General features: G+C 42.1%; 1 protein-coding gene across 4 annotated transcripts in view; it reads left to right on the top strand.

The window, feature by feature from the left end:
- Positions 1 to 20193, top strand: part of acot7 (acyl-CoA thioesterase 7) — a 273093-nt gene that overhangs the window by 68837 nt on the left and 184063 nt on the right. For all 4 annotated transcript variants that reach the window (XM_043676080.1, XM_043676081.1, XM_043676083.1 and 1 more), the window contains exon 4: positions 2653 to 2744. In XM_043676080.1, the coding sequence (XP_043532015.1) occupies positions 2653 to 2744 (92 nt within the window). The remainder of the gene's footprint in view (positions 1 to 2652; positions 2745 to 20193) is intronic.

The following is a 20193-nucleotide window of genomic DNA, read 5'->3' as shown; positions in this document are numbered from 1 at the left end:
TGAGGCGCAAGTTTTGTATTTCTTGCGGTTGCAGGGGAAGGTGCCGGGAGTGGAGGTTGGGTTGGTGGGGGGTGTGGACCTGGGAGGGAGTCACGGAGGGAGTGGTCTTTCTGGAACACTGATAGGGGAGGGGAGGGAAATATATACTTGGTGGTGGGTTCTGTCTGGAGGTGTCGGAAATGACAAAGGATGATACGATGTATCTGGAGGATGGTGGGGTGGTAGGTGAGGACCAGTGGGATTCGGTCCTGGTGGTGATTGGAGGGGCGGGGTTCAAGGGCGGAGGAGCGGGAAGTGGAGGAGATGCGGTGGAGAGCATCATTAACCACGCCTGAGGGGAAATTGTGGTCTTTGAAGAAGGAGGCCATCTTGGTTGTTCGGTATTGGAATTGGTCCTCCTGGGAGCAGATGCGGCGAAGGCAAAGGAATTGGGAATATGGGATGGCGTTTTTACAGGGGGCAGGGTGGGAGGAGGTGGAATATAGGTAGCTGTGGGAGTCAGTCAGTTTATAGTAAATGTCCAATACTTCCTTTGGCAGCTCATTACATACATGCACCACCCTCTGCATGAAAATGTTGTCTCTTAGGTTCCTTTTAAATTTTCCCCCTCTCACTCAAAACATATGCCCTCCAGTTCTGGACTCCCCCACTTCAAGCGAAAGACCTTGTGTATTAAGCCTATCCATACCCCTCATGATTTTATAAACCTCTATAAGGTCAGCCCTCAGCCTCTGACGCTCCAGGGAAAACAGCCCCAGCATAATGAGCTTCTCCCGATAGCTCAAAGCCTCCAACCTTGGTAACATCCTTGTAAATCTTTTCTGAACTCTTTCAAGTTTCACAACATCCTTCCGAAAGGAAGATGAGAATTGCACATAATGTTCCAAAAATGGCGTAACCAATGTCCTGTACAGCCGTAAAATGACCTCCCAACTCCTGTACTCAAATGCTCTGACCAATGCTCTCACTCCAAGGTCTCTTATACACTCCCCAAGACCTTACCATTAAGTGTGTAAGTCCTGCTCTGATTTGCCTTTCCAAAATGCAGCACCTCACATTTATCTAAATTAAACTTCGTCTGCCACTCCTCCGTACATTGGCCCATCTGATCAAGATCCAGTTGTACTCTGAGGTAACCTTCTTTGCTGCCCACTACACCTCCAATTTTGGTGTCATCTGCAAACTTACTAAGGATACCTCCTGTGTTCACATCCAAATCATTTATATACATGATGAAAAGAAGTGAACCCTGCACCGATCCTTGTGGCACTCCACTGGTCACAGGCCTCCAGTCTGAAAAACAACCTTCCACCACCACCCTCTGTCGTCTTCCTTCAAGCCAGTTCTGTATCCAAATGGCTAGTTCTCCCTGTATTCCATGAGATCTAACCTTGCTAACTAGTCTACCATGAGGAACCTTGTTGAATGCCTTACTGAAGTCGATCCCCTTTCCATAGTTTTGCTGGAGTTATTAACCTGAAACATTAACTCTGTTTGTCTCCACAGATGCTACAAGACCTGCTGAGTGTTTAATAAATTAGAATATTTGCTTATATCAATGTAACAGGATAAGCCATGTTTCATTGTGTATAGACAGTGGCTCTTTTTATTTTCTGTATTTTTGATTGTGGATGAAAAGGGAAAAGGACTGTTTTTATAACTAGGATAGTGAAAGGGATTACTGCAATTTTTAGAAGCAGGCTACTGACACTCATTGTCGGTGCTGTTACAATGCTAGATGTTCAAGCAGTAGGAGCAGTAGAGCTTAATGCATATAAGTTGTAGACAGAGGGTGTGTACAAGGGGAGATTCGGCCAGCAACAAACAGCTAATTGATCTCTTGAGTGGTGAGCAGTTGTCAATGATAAAGGCTTTTTACCTGTTAACAGCTATGTGATTGTCTCCTAGGTAGCTGAATAGATTCTGGCCGTGGACAGTATGGTCAGAAGCATTCATAAGGGAGTGGTGTCTTTCTCTCTGCCTGAACAAAGGTCATAAAGCCTTTTTAAAAAAAAAAGCCAGTTTATATTTCCTCACTTTGTGCTGATTTCAGGAAAAGCCCCAGCATACTATCCTCGTGAGGCATGATGGCTGGTCATCAATATTTATTTTTATTCATTGTACTCTACATGATTTCTCTGAAACACAATGAGGCACTATTGTATATATGCAAATCTAATTTCTGCAAACATAATTAAGAACACTTTTGCCTTCTATTGTTAAATTTGACTCCTGTTGTTAATCTAGCAACATGTCAACTGAAAGTGTGTTGTAAAAATCATTTGTCAGTTTTGCATTTGTTGCACTGTTACTCTTTCCTAGTCAGAATCACTGGAATTATCCAGATTGGATTCTGAATTTCTGATTTGTTTCCTTCATTCCATTTTTGGTGCCTTCAGCTGCCCAGACCCCAAACTTCAGAATTCCACCATTTCTTCCCCACAAGCTTCTTCATTTGTTTCCTTTTAGATGTTCCCTAAAACCTCTCTCTTTGATAAAGCTTTCAGTCACTTAATACATAATATCTCTCAGTGTTGCTTAGAACAGTGTGATTTTGCTTCAGCAAAATGCCCTGGAACATTTTGTTAAGTTAATGCTGCAATATAAATGCACATTGTGATTAAATTTTAAAAAGGGTGTTTCCTATCATAGGTGCTAAGCGATTGACCAACAGGGCAACACTGTGGTATGTGGCACTGTCTCTGGAGAATGTAGATAAGGTGGTGGAGATTCCTTCTGTGCAGGTAACTAATTTACAGTTTTACACTTATTTGCATTTTATTGCATGAATTTATAAAAAGCAGTAGTTTTGAAAGATGAGAAGAAAACGAAAGGAAAATGTGTTGAAATTGTAATTAAAAGTTGAAAATAATGGAATAGCACAACAATTCAGTTCAGTAACATTTAAAAGAATGGGCAGGACCTTTCGCATGGTGGACTTTGCTGTTCTGTAACCCAAAGAGTTCGTGGAGAACACATACCTGCTGATCACAGTAAGACCCCAGCCATTTTGGCAGAAGATGGGGCATCTGCAAACCACTTTAACAGATGTCCTGAATGAATGAACATACAGTGATAAATAATATCTTTTTATCCTTTGGAAATTTGGATTTTAAAGTAAAGGTAAATGTTTTTATGGTTTTAGTTTTGAGAAGGTGATTTATTGTCTCAAACAGCTAGAAAGTCATTTTTGAATAGTGAGTTCAAACTATATTTCCAATAAGCCATGTGACTTCAATAAAGTGATGAGATAAACAATTCATTAATGAAACGTTGACAAAGCTGAACTTTTATGATGAGTAGAAAGATAGAACAGGGGTCATATTTCCATTCAGATAAACAGTTTCATCTGAGTGACAGGGCAGTTTAGTTTGTGGCAGTTGGGCATTCAGAGTTGAAAAGAAGTCTTAAAATTGTTGTAGCAGTTGAAGTAGACTGGAATGTTCTTAAAATTCAGTTAGGAATTGTTAGTGAACTAGCCAATTTCTGTGCTTTTCAGGAAAAGAAAGTAACAGAGAAAATCACATCTAGTGAATGCTGAAAGTGGGGAGGTGGGGGGCGTGATGGGAAGGCAGGTGCAGTTCCTATGGTGGGGAGAGGGAGTAAGGCTTTTGGGGAGTGAGTGCTTTGATAGATAGAAACATTTTCAGGGTGTAGATCTAAGGAAGAGTGCCTAATGTGGAAACAGGGCCCTTGTAGGAGACCACATCCTTTGATCCCCTTTTCCACTTGAGGCGCAAGTAGGGTGACCTGCTGGGCGTACTCCTGCTCCTGGACTCCTCCCAGCAGCCTCAAAATTGAGATCAAATAGAAATGAGCCCTTAAGTAGCCATTAATGGTGAACGTGGAGCCAAGGCATAGAGTTTTTATTTAACTGTTAACTTTATTCAAATATGTGCAGAGGAGACCACACCTGGAGCATTATGTGCAGTTTTGGTCTCCCTATCTGAGGAAGGATATCTGGCTATGGAGGGAGTGCAACAAAGGTTTATCAGACTGATTCATCATATGATAGGACTGATGTACAAAAGAGAGACTGGATTGGTCAGGACTGTATTCTTGGAGTTTAGAAGAAAAAGGTGGGGGATCTCTTATAGATTTATAAAATTCTAATAGGGCTAAACAGGGTAAACACAGGAAGGACACATCCAGTGTCTGGGGATCCAGAATCAGAAGTAACAATCTAAAGACATTGGGTAGGCTATTTAGGATCGAGATGAGGAGAAATTTCTTTACCCAGAGACTGATAAGTCTATGGAATTCTCTGACCAGTAAGCGGTTGAGGCCAAAACATTGAATGTTTTCAAGAAAAAGTTAGATATCATTCGTAGGCCGCAGGGAACAGGGTACTGAGTCACGATCTTATTGATTGGTGGAGTGTGCATGAAGGGCCAAATGATCGACTTCAGGTCCTATTTTCTATGTTTCTCTGCAATCTTGCAGATCATCAATTACTCACTCCAAAACTTTGTCCCCTTTTTGTATGTGCTGAAAGAGAACTGATTAACATTAATCATCTGTTTACCCTTACACGTGTCATCGACTTGACATTAATGGGCAGGTTGCCCTTGTACCAGGTACAATTGGGGTCAGGTGGAGAGGGGGATGGCAATCATGTCATTTGAGGAATTTACGGGCAAGCCCCTTCCACCAGTCTGCTTGTGAGAGAACCACAAAATTTGCCCAGTATTATGACATGACAGGGAACCCATCTGTTAATTAAATCAAACCAAACACCCAGAAAAGCTCACCTCGCCTCGTAATTTGTTAAAGTATGAATGACAGAGAACTGTTTCACTATTTGAAGAAAATAAAATCAATTAATTCTTTAACTCTAAAATTTAACATTAAAACGACAACCATTCACAACTCTAAGCCTCCTTTCTCTTAACTGCTTATTACTTGCCTCCAATTCTATAACAATATGCTGTTCCAATAAGACACTTATTAAAATTACATCACCTTAATTTCAAAACCATACAGCAGCTGTTGTCCTTGGTGTCTTTCTTCTGAAGATCTCCCTGGGTTGTCTTCTTTCTTTTTATCTTTTCATGTTCCATATGAAAAGGTATCTTTTATAGAGAGTGTTTCCTAATTTCTTGGGTCTTTCTCAACAGCAGTTGCTCTGTCTCCATTTCAAAATGCCTACATTTTTATATCCCCAACATCAGATTGTCTCATTGGTTCAATGTTAGCAAAACTCAATTGGGTTTTAGTATCTGGGGGCATAATTTAAACTGGTTAAATTTGAATTGTTTCAAAACAGCAACCAATCCAAGTATCCATTTCACAGCCAAATGTTACATATTTTCAATTTCCCAGTACACTCAGACTGCCATCTAGTCATATCACAGGTGTTTGTAAGCTCTCAGTTCAGAACAGCATTCACTCTCTCTTAAAGGTTCAGTACATGATTCAACTTCACAACATCAGTCTGTTGGATTAACATTACATATGCGACTCCTTATCAGAAATGAACAGATTATTATGTACATTTCTTGTTTATTGGTGACAGCTGATACATTTGCTTGTTTCTGTCTCAACATATAACAGCTGATCTGCTGAATGTTTCTTTGATTTTTCTATTATCATGGCAGTTTTCACCACTTCGTTCAAAAAAATTATTTAACATTTTAGAATTGTCATTGTTTGGGGAAACCCAACCAATAATTTTGCAGTTTGTGGGGATACCGTAGTTTGTCTTCCTAATTTTTAGTATAGATGTAAGATTAACTTTTAGGTCCACTGATTGCTTCTAATACTACATAATACAACATGACCACAATGTTTTGATGCAGAATGTTGCACAAAAGCTTTAACCCATAAGTTTATTTTTGTTTTTTGGAATAGAGCAAAGTGAGCATCTAAATTGTAGTTCCCTCACCTGGAGTACCCAAATGAATGCGTTGAAAATAGTTGTGAGTAATTGGTCAACATAGGATGGGTTTTGCAAGCAAATCTATTATAGTAACAAAGCCTTTATATTGTGATTTGACAAAGTATCATGCTACTGACTTTCTGTTTTATGCAAATTCCTTACAGCACAATTGACTGCAGTGAAACTGTCAGAAATGAATGGGCAAATAAAAATGATCAAATATAAGATGTCTGATGGTGCATACTGCATGTGTATTTTCACAGCAGGCATTTGCAAAGCTAGTGGATACTAGGGTCTGAATTTTTATTAAGTAAGACTTGGGCAGGTATCAGCCAGCTACCGCGCAGCCAGATATAGGGAAATGATCGCTTTGATCTTTTCCAATAATTTAATTTACTTCCAATTTTTGAAGAAACCATCTTTTTCCCCGTGTCTAAGATTTTTGTCGAGAATGCTGAATCATGAATTTGGACAACTATTTTTCAACCTATGTGGAAGTGGAAATAGCATAATCACACTGCACTCACTGAACTGAGACATTTTGCCATGTCATTGTAAATGAAGCCAGGCACTGCATCCATCTTATGCTAGAGCCTTCCTCATCAAGCTTACTACTGGTATGCAGGTAGGGGAACAGTCCATATCCCAGCATTTTAATTGCTTATTGGATTGCAGCATAGGTTGTTGGTTAGTCGCAATTCTGGTGAGGATGCACAAGGGGCAAGAAGTGGCATCTTCTACTTCAAAATATATGGCACATTTGCAGCTAGGTGGCTTGTGATATTTGGAGAAAGTGAGGACTGCAGATATTAGAGATCAGATTCGACAGTGTGGCGCTGGAAAAGCACAGCAGCTCAGGCAGCATCCGAGGAGCAGGAGAATCGACGTTTCGGGCATAAGCCCTTCATCAGGAATGAGGCATATGGGCCGGGGGCGGTGGAGGGGTTGCTAAGAGATAAATGTGAGGGAGATGGGTTTGGGGGAAAGGTAGCTGGGAATGTGATAAGTAGATGAAGGTGGGGGAGAAGGTGATAGGTTGGAGAGGAGGGTGGAGTGGATAGATGTGAAAGGTGGATAGGTCAAGAGGGTGGTGCCGAATTGGAGACTTGGGACTGGGATAATGTGGGTGGAGGGGAATTGAGGAAACTGGTGAAATCCACATTGATCCCATGTGGTTGAGGGTGCCAAGGCACAATATAAGGTGTTCTTCCTACAGGTGTCAGATGGTAAGGGTTTGGCGATGGAGGAGGCCCAGTACCTGTGTGTCCTTGGTGGAGTGGAGGTGGGAGGGGGAGTTGAAGTGTTCAGCCATTGGGTAGTGGGGTTGGTTGGTGTGGATGTCCCAGAGATATTCTCTGAAACGATCTGCAAGTTGGCGTCCTACCTGCCTGATGTAGAGGAGACCACATTGGGTGCAATGGATTCAGTAGATGACATTGGTGGAGGTACATTTCTGTCACATGAGGAATGATCCTTGGGGCCTTGGGCGGAGGTGAGGGGGGAGATGTGGGCACAGGTTTTGCACTTTCTGCGGTGGCAGGGGGAAATGTCAGTAGTGGAGTGTGGGCTGGTGGGGCACATGTTTCTGATGAGGGAGTCATGGAGGGAGTGGTCTCTCCAGAATGCTGGGAGGGAAAAATATCTCTGGTGGTAGAGTCTGTTTGTAGATGGTGGAAGTGGTGGTGGATGATGTGATGTATGAGGAGGTTGGTGGGGTGGAAGGTGAGGAGCGGGGTGGGGGGGATGTTGGGTTCTGTCCTTGTGTTGGGAGGGGTGGGGTTTGAGGGCAGAGGTTCGGGAATTAGAGGAGATGCACTGGAGGGCATCATCGACCACATGGGAGGGGAAATTGCGATCTTTGATTTTTGCTTAATAAATAAATATAGGCTTTCAATATATAATCCCTAATAAATGCAACCAGTTGAAAGGGGAGTTAGAATGATTTAGCAATGGAACTTCATCAGCAAATCTATGGAAGCACTGTTAATTTCCATTGAGGCCGGAATTCTGATTACATTCAGAACTAAGGAGCAGTGGGAGATGCCATTTCACTGTAACAGCTTAATCAAAACTAATTTGCATCAGTCTGGGGAAATTAAAGGTTAGATTTGCTTTTTCATAACTCTACTGAAAAAGGAAGGAAGGCTTACTTTTATACACCACTGTTCATGACCTTGGAATGTCCCAAAGTGATTCACAGACAATGAAGTGCTTTCAAAATGCGATCATTTTTGCAATATTTGAAACTCTGCAGCCAATTCATGCACAGTAAGCTCCCACAAACAAAAATGTGATAATGATGAGATAACCTGTTTCAGTAATATTGGTTGAGAAGAAATATTTGTCAGGGCATTGTAGCTTCGCAGTTTCTGTCATTTGTTCGTATTGGAAATAAGTCTTCATCAGCTGTGAAATCCACATGGACATGAGACTGCTATATAAATGCAAGTCTTCCCTTTTTTTTTAGCTACCTTTACCTAGAGGAGCAAGTCACCTCGCAGCAGAAGTGTGATAAGTGTAATTTTTCACATTAAATAAATGCTATCTGTACTAGAAACTTTTAACAAGCCTTTCTGTCCATTTTTTTTGCAAATATATTTCTTAGCAAGAAAAAAAATTTGCATTTACAAAAATATAAAGTTATTGAAAATATAACAAATACCCATATACCACAAATTACAATACAACTACTGTCTACTAACTACTAACCTACCCTATAACACAAAACAAAACCTAACACTGTGCAAAACAACACCAATAAATAAGTAAGTGACTAATAAAACAAAAGAACACACAAAAACACAAAATAGCAATGCTCAGCGCAAAGCTCCCTAACAAAAGAACGGAAGCGTTGTATATATACCCGTATTAACTCAGGAGCCCCCCTCTCCAGGGTCCAGGCCTCAGCAAACCTAACCATCCTCGTTAAACAAACACGCTAGTTAAGAAAGCAGATAAATCTGTATCCAAATAACTCAAAAATGGCTGCCATGTCTTATACAAAAAGTCTGTTATGTGGTGCACCATGTTTGTAAAAAAATCTAAGGGAATGTGCTCCATAATTAATTTCTGCCTTCCCAGCAAGCCTGGCAGATTTTCAGACACCCAATTCATCAGAATATTCTTCTGTGCACAGTAAGTAAGAATATTAAATAGTTTCTTCCCATGCCTGTCTAAAGATGGTAAATTCGGTAGACGTAGGAGGAGAGATATCGGGTCTACTTTAACTTTGGTCCTCAATACCCTCCCTATCTCCCGCCACAGTGCTCCAATAAACATGGAGCCTGTGTTATGTCCAGAAACCATGGGTAAAAGTACCTCCACTTATTTTACATTTGGGGCACATTGAAGATGCCCCTTTTTTAAACTTCACCAAGGTGGTCCAATGCCAGCTGAACCCTGTGCAGAACTTTTAACTGCATGGCGCATGTATTATTACAGATTGAGATCTTTCGCACGTTCTCCCATATGACCTCCCACGTTTCAGAAGAGATCTCGATTCCTAGCTCTTGCTCCCAGACCTCACATAACCGGCTAATATCCTGCCAGGCCCTCCCACTTAGCAGGCGATCGAGGGCACTAACCGAGAGGGTGCTTGTGGAACGTAGCAACAGCCTCTCTGTATCAAGCTTATAGGGCTGTGTGAGAGGCGTAATCTTCTTTTAGATAAAATCCCTAACTAGAAAAAAACGGAAAAGATCTCTGCTGGGCAGCCCGTATTTGTGGCTCAATTGCTCGAAAGACATCATAACCTCCCCCTCAAACAAATCTTCCAATAGTCTTCTCACTGCCAATAGTTTGAACTCTGAGTCCATCATCCCTAGTCGGAACCCTGGCATACTAACTGTGGGCATAAGTGGCGAAGTCTTGGATAAGCAACCCTCACTCTGATGCATCCCCCTCCATGCCTTGACCATACTAATAACAGTGGAGTTCCGGCAGTGGTCCATAATTGTCCTCATCTTATCCATGAGCAACAGGTTAATAAGAGGGCACTTTGCCTCGGATCCTTCCCTGCCCAATCGCACACAAAGGACAGCAAGGAACTCAATTGATACCTCCTGATGTCTGGGAAATCAACCCTTCCCATCCTTGAAGCAACTGCAATTTAGTAAGTTTGATGAGGGGCCGCCCACGATGCCAGACAAAGGGAGCAAACGAACCAATAAGCTTCCACAGCGTTATAGGGAGCATACGCATGGGTTAAAGCAAACAAGGAAGGACATTCATCTTAATGAGGGCTATTCGGCCCAACCATGAAATTGGAAGAGTCTCTCGTCTCTGGAGATCCCGCCTACTATTGTCGAGTCCAAAATAACTGATCAAACATGGGGGTAATAAAAATGCCTAGGTATCGGAACCCTGCCCATGACCACTTAAAAGGGAACTTCGGGCCACCTTCAACCTCTAGCACTTCCTTGAGGTTCCCTAAAGGCATGACCACCGATTTTACAAAGTTGATCTTATATCCTGAAATAGCCCCAAATTAATTGATACATTGTATCAGATGGGGTACGGAGGTCATTGGGTTTGAAAAAAACAGAACATTATCTGCATATAGTGTAATCTTGTGTACCCTCAACCCCACTTCCGGAGCAGTTTTGTGAATGTTCTGATGAATGGCCTCTGCCAATGGCTCTACCACCAACGTAAACAACAACGGTGAGATGAGCAGCCTTGTCGACTACCCTACCAATCGTAAAATTTCCAGACTTCACCCCATTGGTGATGACTGCGGCCAGAGGGTGGCGATATAAAACCTCCACCTACCTAGCAAAGACTCTACCCAACCCAAACCGCTCTAAGACACAAAAGAGATACAGCCATTCCACCTTGTCAAATGCTTTCTCTGCATCTAAGGAAATCACCAACCTCTGAATCGATTGTTGCTGACATACTTGGACCATGTTCAGCAACCTTCTAATATTATTAGAAGACCTATGACCCTTATAAAACCTGTCTGGTCCTCTTTGACAATATGGGGAACACCTTCTCCACTCTCAGTGCCAAGATCTTAGACAGAATCTTGAAATCTAAGTTTAATAGAGAGATGGGCCCGTATAAGGCACAATCCTCAGGAACCTTCCCCTTCTTAAGAATGAGGGAAATATTAGCTTCTCTCAAAGATGGCGGTAGGCATTCATGCATATAGGAGTGATTGTACATCTCCAACTTCGGCCCTGACAGAATCCCTATAAACGCCTTATAAAACTCACCTGGGGGACCATCAGGGCCAAGCGCTTTCCCACTCTGAAATTGCCTAGTTGCCTCCTGTATTTCCTGAACCGTCAAGGGGGCTTTAAGGAGAGAGGCCTGTTCCAAGGTTACCCCGGGAGGTCCAGGTTCTTAAAAAAAAGGCTTCAATTTTAGCCCACTGTCCTTGCAACCTTCAGACTGATACAATTCAGAATAAAAACTCTGAAAAGCCTCATTTATCGTTTTGGCATCACATGTAAGGACCCTGGCACTGTCTCTAATTGCAGTAATGGATTGGGAAGCATGCTTTTTCCTAGTCAGATACACTAAATACTTCCCTGGCCTATCCCCATACTCAAACAGCCTTTGTCTAGCAATAGCAAGTTCGTTTATTTGCGGTTTGTGTATGTATTGAATTCAAGGCAGCCCGGAGGGCCGTGATCCGCTGTAGCTTAGTCACTGAAGGCCGTGTGAAATGTGCCGCCTCGACAGCTTTCAACCGCGTCTCAAGTAGATGCTGCAGTTCCCCCTTCTGTCGTTTCTGGCTAGCCAAATAGGAAGCAGCTAATCTCCTAGCAAAGGCCTTAACGGTCTCCCATAGCATAGATGGACTACTAGTCATGCCTGAGTTGATAATCAAGAACTCCTGAAACTCCTTCAAAACTTTTTCCACAAATTTGGAATCCTTAAGGAGAAAAGGATCCAGATACCAGTGCCACAAATCTAGCCCCTCCCTCTTGACCTTAACCTTCAAATATACCACCGTGTGATCAGAGGTAGCTATGTACCCAATTTTTACAACCCATAATCAAATCCAGAATGGTTGAGGGAGCCAGAAAAAGATAAATCCTCGTAGTTACATGGGTTTGAAGAAAATATGAAGTCCCTGTTGGTAGGGTGAAGACATCTCCAAATATCCACTAGCCCCAACTCCTCACAATAGTCAGCCACTTTCGTGGCCTGCGAAGAAATAGTTGGGGGCCCACTAAGCATCCTGTCCACTGTCGGATCCAAAAGGCAATTGAAATCCCCCCCATAATAATGTGCCGCGTGCAGAGGCACTCAACTTAGAAAAGGCACTAACCAAAAATTTGAGGGAATGTGCCGGAGGACAGTAGACATTTAAAATGCCATATTCCTCCCCATGTAGCAGGGCCTTAAGTATCACAAGCCACCCTTGCTCATCTTCCACCTGCTCTAATAATGTGAACGGAAAATTTTTCTGGATAAGTACTGCTACTCTCCTACTTTTAGTAGTAAAGGATGAAAAGAATACCCGGTCATAACCGTCTTGTTGTAGCTTCAGGTGCTCCATATCATCAAGATGGGTTTTCTGCAAAAGAGCGATAATAACCCTTTCCCTCTTAAGACTAGAAAGCATTTTTTTTCCTTTTGACAGGCGAATGACTTTCCTTGAAGTTCCAGGTGCACCATTTAACAATGTGCCAAGCACAAGTAAATAAAGACTCATAGACTCGCAGAATTATGTATACAAAACTACTCTAACATCTTTTGCTACCAAAAACTACAAAAAAACCAACTGTAAAATCTTGAACAGGAGTCTCTCCCCACTGCCCTTAGGGAGCAGTCACCCTACCCATCCCCTCCTTCACAACTCCTTCAAATCCGGACTGTGCCCCAGCCTTAGGCAAAAAAAACGAAACAAGAAGATGATCCTTAAGTCTGCAAAAAAAAAAAGACAAAGTCAGAATAAGCATCCACCCATCCCTGGCTCCGTGTCACCAGTACTTGTTAGTAAAAGAGAAAGAGAACAAAAAAAAGGGAGACAACAAAGGACACCTACAAAATTTCTCATGATAAAATCCAGTTATAAAAATATAATAGGAACAACATATTCCAAGTTTTTTTTAATTATCAGGGAAAGAGAAAGAAAAAAAGGGGGGAAACGGGAGAACACAGGGAAAGAAGGAAAAGAGGATGAACATTAACCGTATTCTTCAGACCAGTTGATCTATTTTAAAGTGTCTACAAAGTTCTTAGCTTTATTCACTGAGTCCTCATGGCTGAAACGGAGCACTGCAGTACTGGATGCCCGGGTTCCTCAGCCTCTTTTTAAGTTCATTGAAGGGCTTCCTCTTTCGAGCTATAGCTGCTGAGAAATCCTGGAAAAACATTAAAAATCACACAACACCAGGTTATAGTCCAACAGGTTTAATTGGAAGCACACTAGCTTTCGGAGCGACGCTCCTTCATCAGGTGATTGTGGAGGGCTCGATCGTAACACAGAATTTATAGCAAAAATTTGCAGTGTGATGCAACTGAAATTATACATTGAAGAATTGATTGTCTGTTAAGCCTTTCATCTGTTAGAATACAGTGATAGTTTCACTTCTTTCATGTGTAAATCACAAAACCCTTTTTTTAAAGTTGCATTCTCGGGTTAGCTGTAAACAATGGTGATAGCAAGACAATATGTTGAAGGTGTTAGCCCCCTGTGTTCTCTGTCTATGACCTGATGTTTGGATTGATTCCAATTTAAAAAGTGAGATAACAGAGTTTTACATAAATTCATGCAGTTTTTGAGCTCAGAGTTCTACATGAATGTATGTGGTTTTTGAGCAAAGTGCAATGTAACTCTGAAAGTACCAAAAAAATTCACCACACAAAATATATGTGTGCATGTGGGTCTTTGTCTGTCTGTGTGTGTGTCTGTCTGTGGTGGGGGTTGAGAGTGTGAGAAAGTGTGTATGTGTGTGTTTATAGTGAGTGCAGAGTGTCTTAAGTCTGTGAGGGAGTGCATGTGTGGGAGTCTGTGTGTCTATAAGGGTGTGTGTGGGTGTCTGTGTGCACGTCTGTGTGTATCTGTGTCCATGTGTATGTGAGAGTGTGTGTGTGTAGGAATATCGGTGTGTGTGTGTGTAGTGCAATGGTGATCACCTGTAATGTGACATGAACCCAAGGTCCCGGTTGAGGCCCTCCCTATGGGTACCGAACTTAGCTATCAGCCTCTGCTCGGCCACTTTCCTCTGCTGCCTGTCCCAAAGTCTACCTTGGAGGATGGTCACCCGAAGGTCCGGGGCTGAATGTCCTGGACCACTGAAGTGTTCCCCAACCGGGAGAGAATCCTCCTGTCTGTTGATTGTTGTGCGGTGCCCATTCATCCGTTGTCGTAGCCTTTGTCTGTGTCGATATGTGCAATCTTCTTGGAGATCCTTTCCACTTTAAGCCGGCAGTTAGTGGTGTCGATAGTTGTCATGATTTGGAGATGCATCTCCGAATCATGGAAAAACATTATTTTTGACTCCTTGTGCAGCAGTACCTGTGGATCTTTTCCCAGAGATCTGGAGGCTTCTATCACTTTTTTGCTTATCCTTGTATGTGTGGAACTGCACTCAGACCAGGCGGGGGTGCTGTACTGGCCCAGACCTGTGCACTGCAATCCGATAGACCCTTTCAATCTGCAGCCAGTTGGACTTGACTTGAAGGCCCAGGAATTGCGGCAGCCAGTTTTCAAAGAAGAAGACGACTGGCTGCCCACCTTCTTCACCCTCCGGGAACCCAACAATCTGAAGATTCGTCCTCCGACCTTAATTTTCGAGGTTGTTGCCCTGACCTTATAAAGCTCGCACCTCCCACTCTAATCCTGAATTTGACTGGATGAGGGCTTGATCGCCGCTCCGAGGCTGTGGTTCGAAACTCCATCTCCTCCATCTACTCCCCAAGGCCCTGGAGCTCCCATTCATGCTTCTGCAGCATGGATGTGATGGGTTGGATCTAGACAAGGATCTCCACATGGATCTCCTCACTGATCTCCTCAATCACAGCCCCAACCTTCAAGGTAAGTCTCACCAACACCACCGCCAATTCCTGTTGAGTCAATTGGGGGTTTGGGATAGGCTGCTGCAGCAGCCTCTAGTGTGCCTGGTGCTGCAGGGGAGTGTCCTCCTTGCTGCTGTTTGCTCACTCCTTTTTCCTTTTGACATCCTTCCCACTCCCAAATATTAACGAGTATGTGTTCTGTAAGGTTATAAACTAATAATTCCTGCACATAAGTTGGCCAGGGATGGCAAAAAACACCAATATACCTTGGTTGTTAGGCAGAGCTGTCCATGGCAGTTCTACAGAATCGCCACCATCCTGCCGAGTCTTTTCTGTCCATTTAATAAAGAAGGAGGCATTGGCTGAAAATGATCTGTGCAGTCTAATCCCTGAGGAATGGTGGGAAGAAAAGACAAAATTTTTGGGGTGCTGTTAAGTTCAACTGATGCATTGTAAAAGAAAACATATAAATGTTGAATATCTGGAACAAAGGCTGTAAATGTTGTCAATACACAGCATATAGATTGGTATCTCTTCAAAAATGAAAGTTTTTAATTTGCATGAATCATTATGTTTTGAACAGATTTTGTCATGATCTGGATTTGCTGAATAATTTCATGGACACATTTTAGTACAGATATCTCTTCAGCATGATATTTGTGTTACAATAAAGGGAAGTATTTTAATTGAAATTATTTGCGAAGCACATTGATTGGGCGGAATCTTACCAACTTTGTCTCTGGTGTAACAGTAGGATCACTTTTGAGTAGAAAACCTGACCCTTTGATAATGGACCTTTCAATTATCCTCTAACTGAACAAATTTTTTAACAGCCTGTCTCTGGATTTCTGAACCAATTAGGGAGGGTAGGTCGTGCTGATGCAGTCATTTTGTTTGAGGAAAGATTCCTATTTAGACGTAGCACAACATGTTTCAGAAACGTTCAGGCAGCACCTGAATTTTTTAGTCTGCAGCAAGCACAAGAATAGATAGAATGCTTGAGAAGACTGCCTCCCACACCTGGGTTCTCTCATGCAGCAATGAAGGAACCACAGAGAGGTGAACTGTCCTAAGGATGGGAGGAGGATGACAGCCCCTCCAATCAAGCAGGTGCGGATGGAAGCGGCCGACTAATTCATCAATTGATTGTCTGTCCAACTTAGAGGCTTTACGCTAAGAGGATTTCAAGAGCATCTCACAGATGAATGGACTATACTTTCGAGTAACAAGCCCCTATTTTAGTCTTGCCCAGCAATCTCTTGCACAGCACATCTCATACCTTGCAACTCCACACTTTCCCCACCTTACATTTCCACCAGAGGAAGTGGTGATGGCTAGTAAATTGGAACATTTAAAAGGCATCTGGACGGATATATGAGCAGGAATGGTTTGGAGGGATATGGGTGCTGGCAGGTGGGACTGGATTGGGTTGGGATATCTGGTCAGCATGGACGAGTTGTACCGAAGGGTCTGTTTCTGTGCTGTACATCTGTATGATGCTATGACTCTATTTGAGTAGCCAACACACACATACTCATTCAGAGCTTAGTTCTTCCTTGTGTTAATGACTCACAAAGATAAATGGTATCTTTCTCTCCTCTGCACAAAAATGTCATTACCATCACTTGCACCTCTCTGCTTTCCCTTCTTGCAGGGGAAGAGAGTGTGTAACTTGACAAGGGATGGAGATATAAGGTCGGAAACTTGGGATTGGGCCTCCAGTGACAGACATCTTTCTGGCCATTGACATTGCACATCCACTTAGTCCATTGAATGTGCAGCTGTCAGTAGTGACCTACCATGACAAAATGAACCTCTGAAGCACCATTGCTCAGGCATACTGAGTGAATTGGTCTTCTGTTCGTAGACAGTGTTTTGGGGTCCTGCCTGCAGTTGAATCTTGGCAGTTGTTTCTTGTGCCATATGGAGGTGCATGTGGCTATTCTCACCTGTCCATGACTAGAACTCTTCATTGTGATTTATCAAAAACCTTCGCTGCTTTACAGTTTCTCTGAGGATGTTCATTGCGTTCTCCAACTTGCTGGTTGTCAACATAGCATAGAGCTTCTGCTTGTTTAGGAAAGGAGGAATCCACGTGCAAAATTGCTACTAATATAAAATCTTAAATATTTCAGTCGACTTCCTGCATAACCCAACACTTTCCCACTCCACTTATCCACCTTCCCCAAGAAGGTGTATGGGATCCAAAGCCATCTTCAATTTTGGCAATTTTCCTAGCAGCACACCTCCACACCTGAACACTCCTTCTTCCAACTAGGGAAAATTCCACCCATTAAGTTTGAGAAGATTTTTTAAAAATAAGTCTGTGTTCTGAAGTACAGTGAACACATTTAAAACTAATTAATTAATAATTACATAATTGCCTAACTACAAAATTTAAAATTGACAGATTTCAGAAAATGACCATAGGAAAAAGATAGCTGAAATATTTGGAAATAAAGTCCAGGAAATATTCTGCCATTTCAACTTTCGGAATGACACTTCAAACATATAATGTTTTAGTTTGAAAACATTTTGCTTTATGTCATCAGCACAAGCTGCATTGAACTTTTGACATTCAGTACAGTCCTCCCATCAACTACCATATTTCCATTACTCCTCACACCCAGATTGTTTCCCACGACCTTGTGTGTAGCGGAAGGCTGCTTTTTACTTCGAGAACATTTCTGTCAGATATGAGCTGAAGGACATAGTGTGTCTAGATCTCATGCCTTGTTCTTCCACTATAAAAAAGGAGAAAATGTAGCTTGACGTGAAACTATTTTTCATCAATGGTATTTTGTTGTTGAGATAGATGCCATTCTTGAGGAACCTAATCCATAGTCCTTAAATAAACATTGGAGGTCACTCTAAAAATGGTGTCGAGCCTTTATAATCTTCTATTAGGGGTTATGAATATTGCACTTCCTGGCCTCCCCCAAAACTTTTAGGCACATTATTGTGTCTCCCCCATCTCCCTAATGGATCATTTTCCCAATTCCTCAAGCTGCATCATAATGCTGACTTAGAATCATAGAATCCCAACTGTGCAGAAAGAGGTTATTTGGCTTATCAAGTCTGTACTGACCCTCCAAAGAGCATCCACCTAGAACCAGCCCAGCCTCTCACCATATCCCCATACCTCACATTTACGTGGCTGGTCTACCTAACCTGTACATCTCTGGACGCTTTGGGACAATTTAGCATGGCCAATCCACCTAACCTGCACATCTTTGCACTGCGGGAGGAAATCAGAGCACCCAATGAAAATCCGCATAGACACTGGAGAATGTGCACACTCCACATAGATAGTCACGCAATGCTGGAATTGAACCTGGGTCACTGGCACTGTGAGACAGCTAACCACTGAGCCATCCAGTTGCCCTCAACTTAAGCCTGTTCAGCATGCTGGATCAGGTGACACAATGAGACCCAGTCCTCAAAGTGGCTCAGCTTGCACAGCAAAGCAACAACAATTCTCTGGGCAGACGTGCTCAACCAATTAATTATCTGTACTGAATTCAAATTGTAAGTTTTCCTGTGGTATTCCTTTTTTTATTATTAATTCAGGAGAAGTGGGCATCACTTACAAAACCAGGATTTATGCATATCCATAGGTGCCCTTGAGAAGTGGTTATGAGCTACCTTCTTCAACTGCTGGAGCCCATTGGTATAGATACTACAACAATGCTGTCAAGGAGTGCATTCCAGGATTTTGACCCAGTACCACTGAAGAATGGCAATATATTTCAAAACAGGAGAGTGAGTGGCTTAGAGGAAAATATACAGGTGTTGGTGTTCTCATCTTTCTATTGCTGTTGTCATTCTATTTGGTAATAGTTTTGTGTTTGGAAAGTAGTACGTAAAGCACCTCAGTGAATTTTGTAGTGCATCTTGTACATGGAACACACAGCTGTTACTGAGCATTGGTATTGCAGGGAGTGAATGTTTGTGGATGTGGTGTCAATCAAGCAGGCTGCTTTGTCTGGGATTGTGTCGTTTTTTTGAGTGTGGTAGAAGCTGAAGTCTTCCAGGCAAGTAGTGAGTATTCCATTACATTCCTGACTTGTGCCTTGTAGATGAGAACAGGCTTTGGAGAGTTAGGAGGTAAATTACATGCTGTGGCCATAGTATTTATAAGGCTATGAGAAAGTGAGGACTGCAGATATTGGAGATCCTGATGAAAGGCTCTTGCCTGAAATGTTGATTCTGCTGCTCCTTAGATGCTGCCTGACTTGTTGTGCTCTATTTATAAGGCTAGTCCAGTTTAATTTTTAGCGAAGGATAACTCCGAGGGCACTTACGTTGAGGGAATTTACAAGTTTTGAAACAATTTTTCTTCTTTATTTCTCTTCTCAAACTGAGTTGCACATGAGACAAACAAGGTATATGCTTCAGTCTGCTTCCATTGCTACATTTTCGTAGAACAATTTGCTTGTCTGCTGCCAAAGGGTTGCCACTCACATGAAGCGTGCCTGACTTGAAGTTTCTCACTCTTCTCACCTGTCATGTATTTGAAGAATTTACAGGCCAAATCAACTCATTTGGTCAAGTTATGAATGTACCTTCTAGAATGGAACTCAAACCTAGAGCTACTACCTCAGAGGCGGGGATGTGATCCATTGTGCTACAAGACCTCTATTATATAAATACAGCTTTTTGTTGTTTAATTTGTTGATTGCGCTTTGTGATGGTCAGTGTGCATGAGGTAATAAAAGAGAAATATTTTCTGCCTTGTCTCATCACTGAAAGTTCTTAAATCATTTAATGGAATGTGCTGAATTTGAATCTGGGATTTTCTTCCCCAAGATTTTGGAAATTATATTTTTCCTACCTTTCAAAGAACAAAGTTCCCTTTGTTGTGCCCAACAATGTTGGCAAACTTTTCTTTTGTTATGTCTTATTGGTAATCATGCCTACTGTAGATGACACCATTCCAGTTTAAAACTGTCATTGTTTATACTCAATTAGGACTGAAATCTGACTATCTGCTTAAGATCTGCAACAAAAATGTATATCTGTTTCTTTTTTTGCAGATGCTGCCTGAGGATTACATTTTAATTTCAAATTTCCAGAATAAACATTATTGTGTTTTTTTTAGGGCTGAAGTCTGTTGTGGGCATGGAGCGAAAGCACTCATCTTTCCCTCCAAGACCTTGCCCAACCTAATTCTGCAGCCTCCTCTAGCCCTCCATCACAATCTGTGTTCTTCAGACTTTTACTTCTGGTCACCTGTGCATCTCCCATCCTTTCTCTCAGTATTTATGATGGAGACATTTCTTTCTTGGTTTTGCTGTTCAGAATTCCCTTCCTGAATCCCTCACTTTGTTATCTCTCTC

Source organism: Chiloscyllium plagiosum, chromosome 34 (genome assembly GCF_004010195.1).
Source record: "Chiloscyllium plagiosum isolate BGI_BamShark_2017 chromosome 34, ASM401019v2, whole genome shotgun sequence".
Taxonomy (NCBI): domain Eukaryota; kingdom Metazoa; phylum Chordata; class Chondrichthyes; order Orectolobiformes; family Hemiscylliidae; genus Chiloscyllium; species Chiloscyllium plagiosum.
Note: the sequence above shows the minus strand (reverse complement) of the source record. Positions and strands in the feature narration are given on the sequence as shown.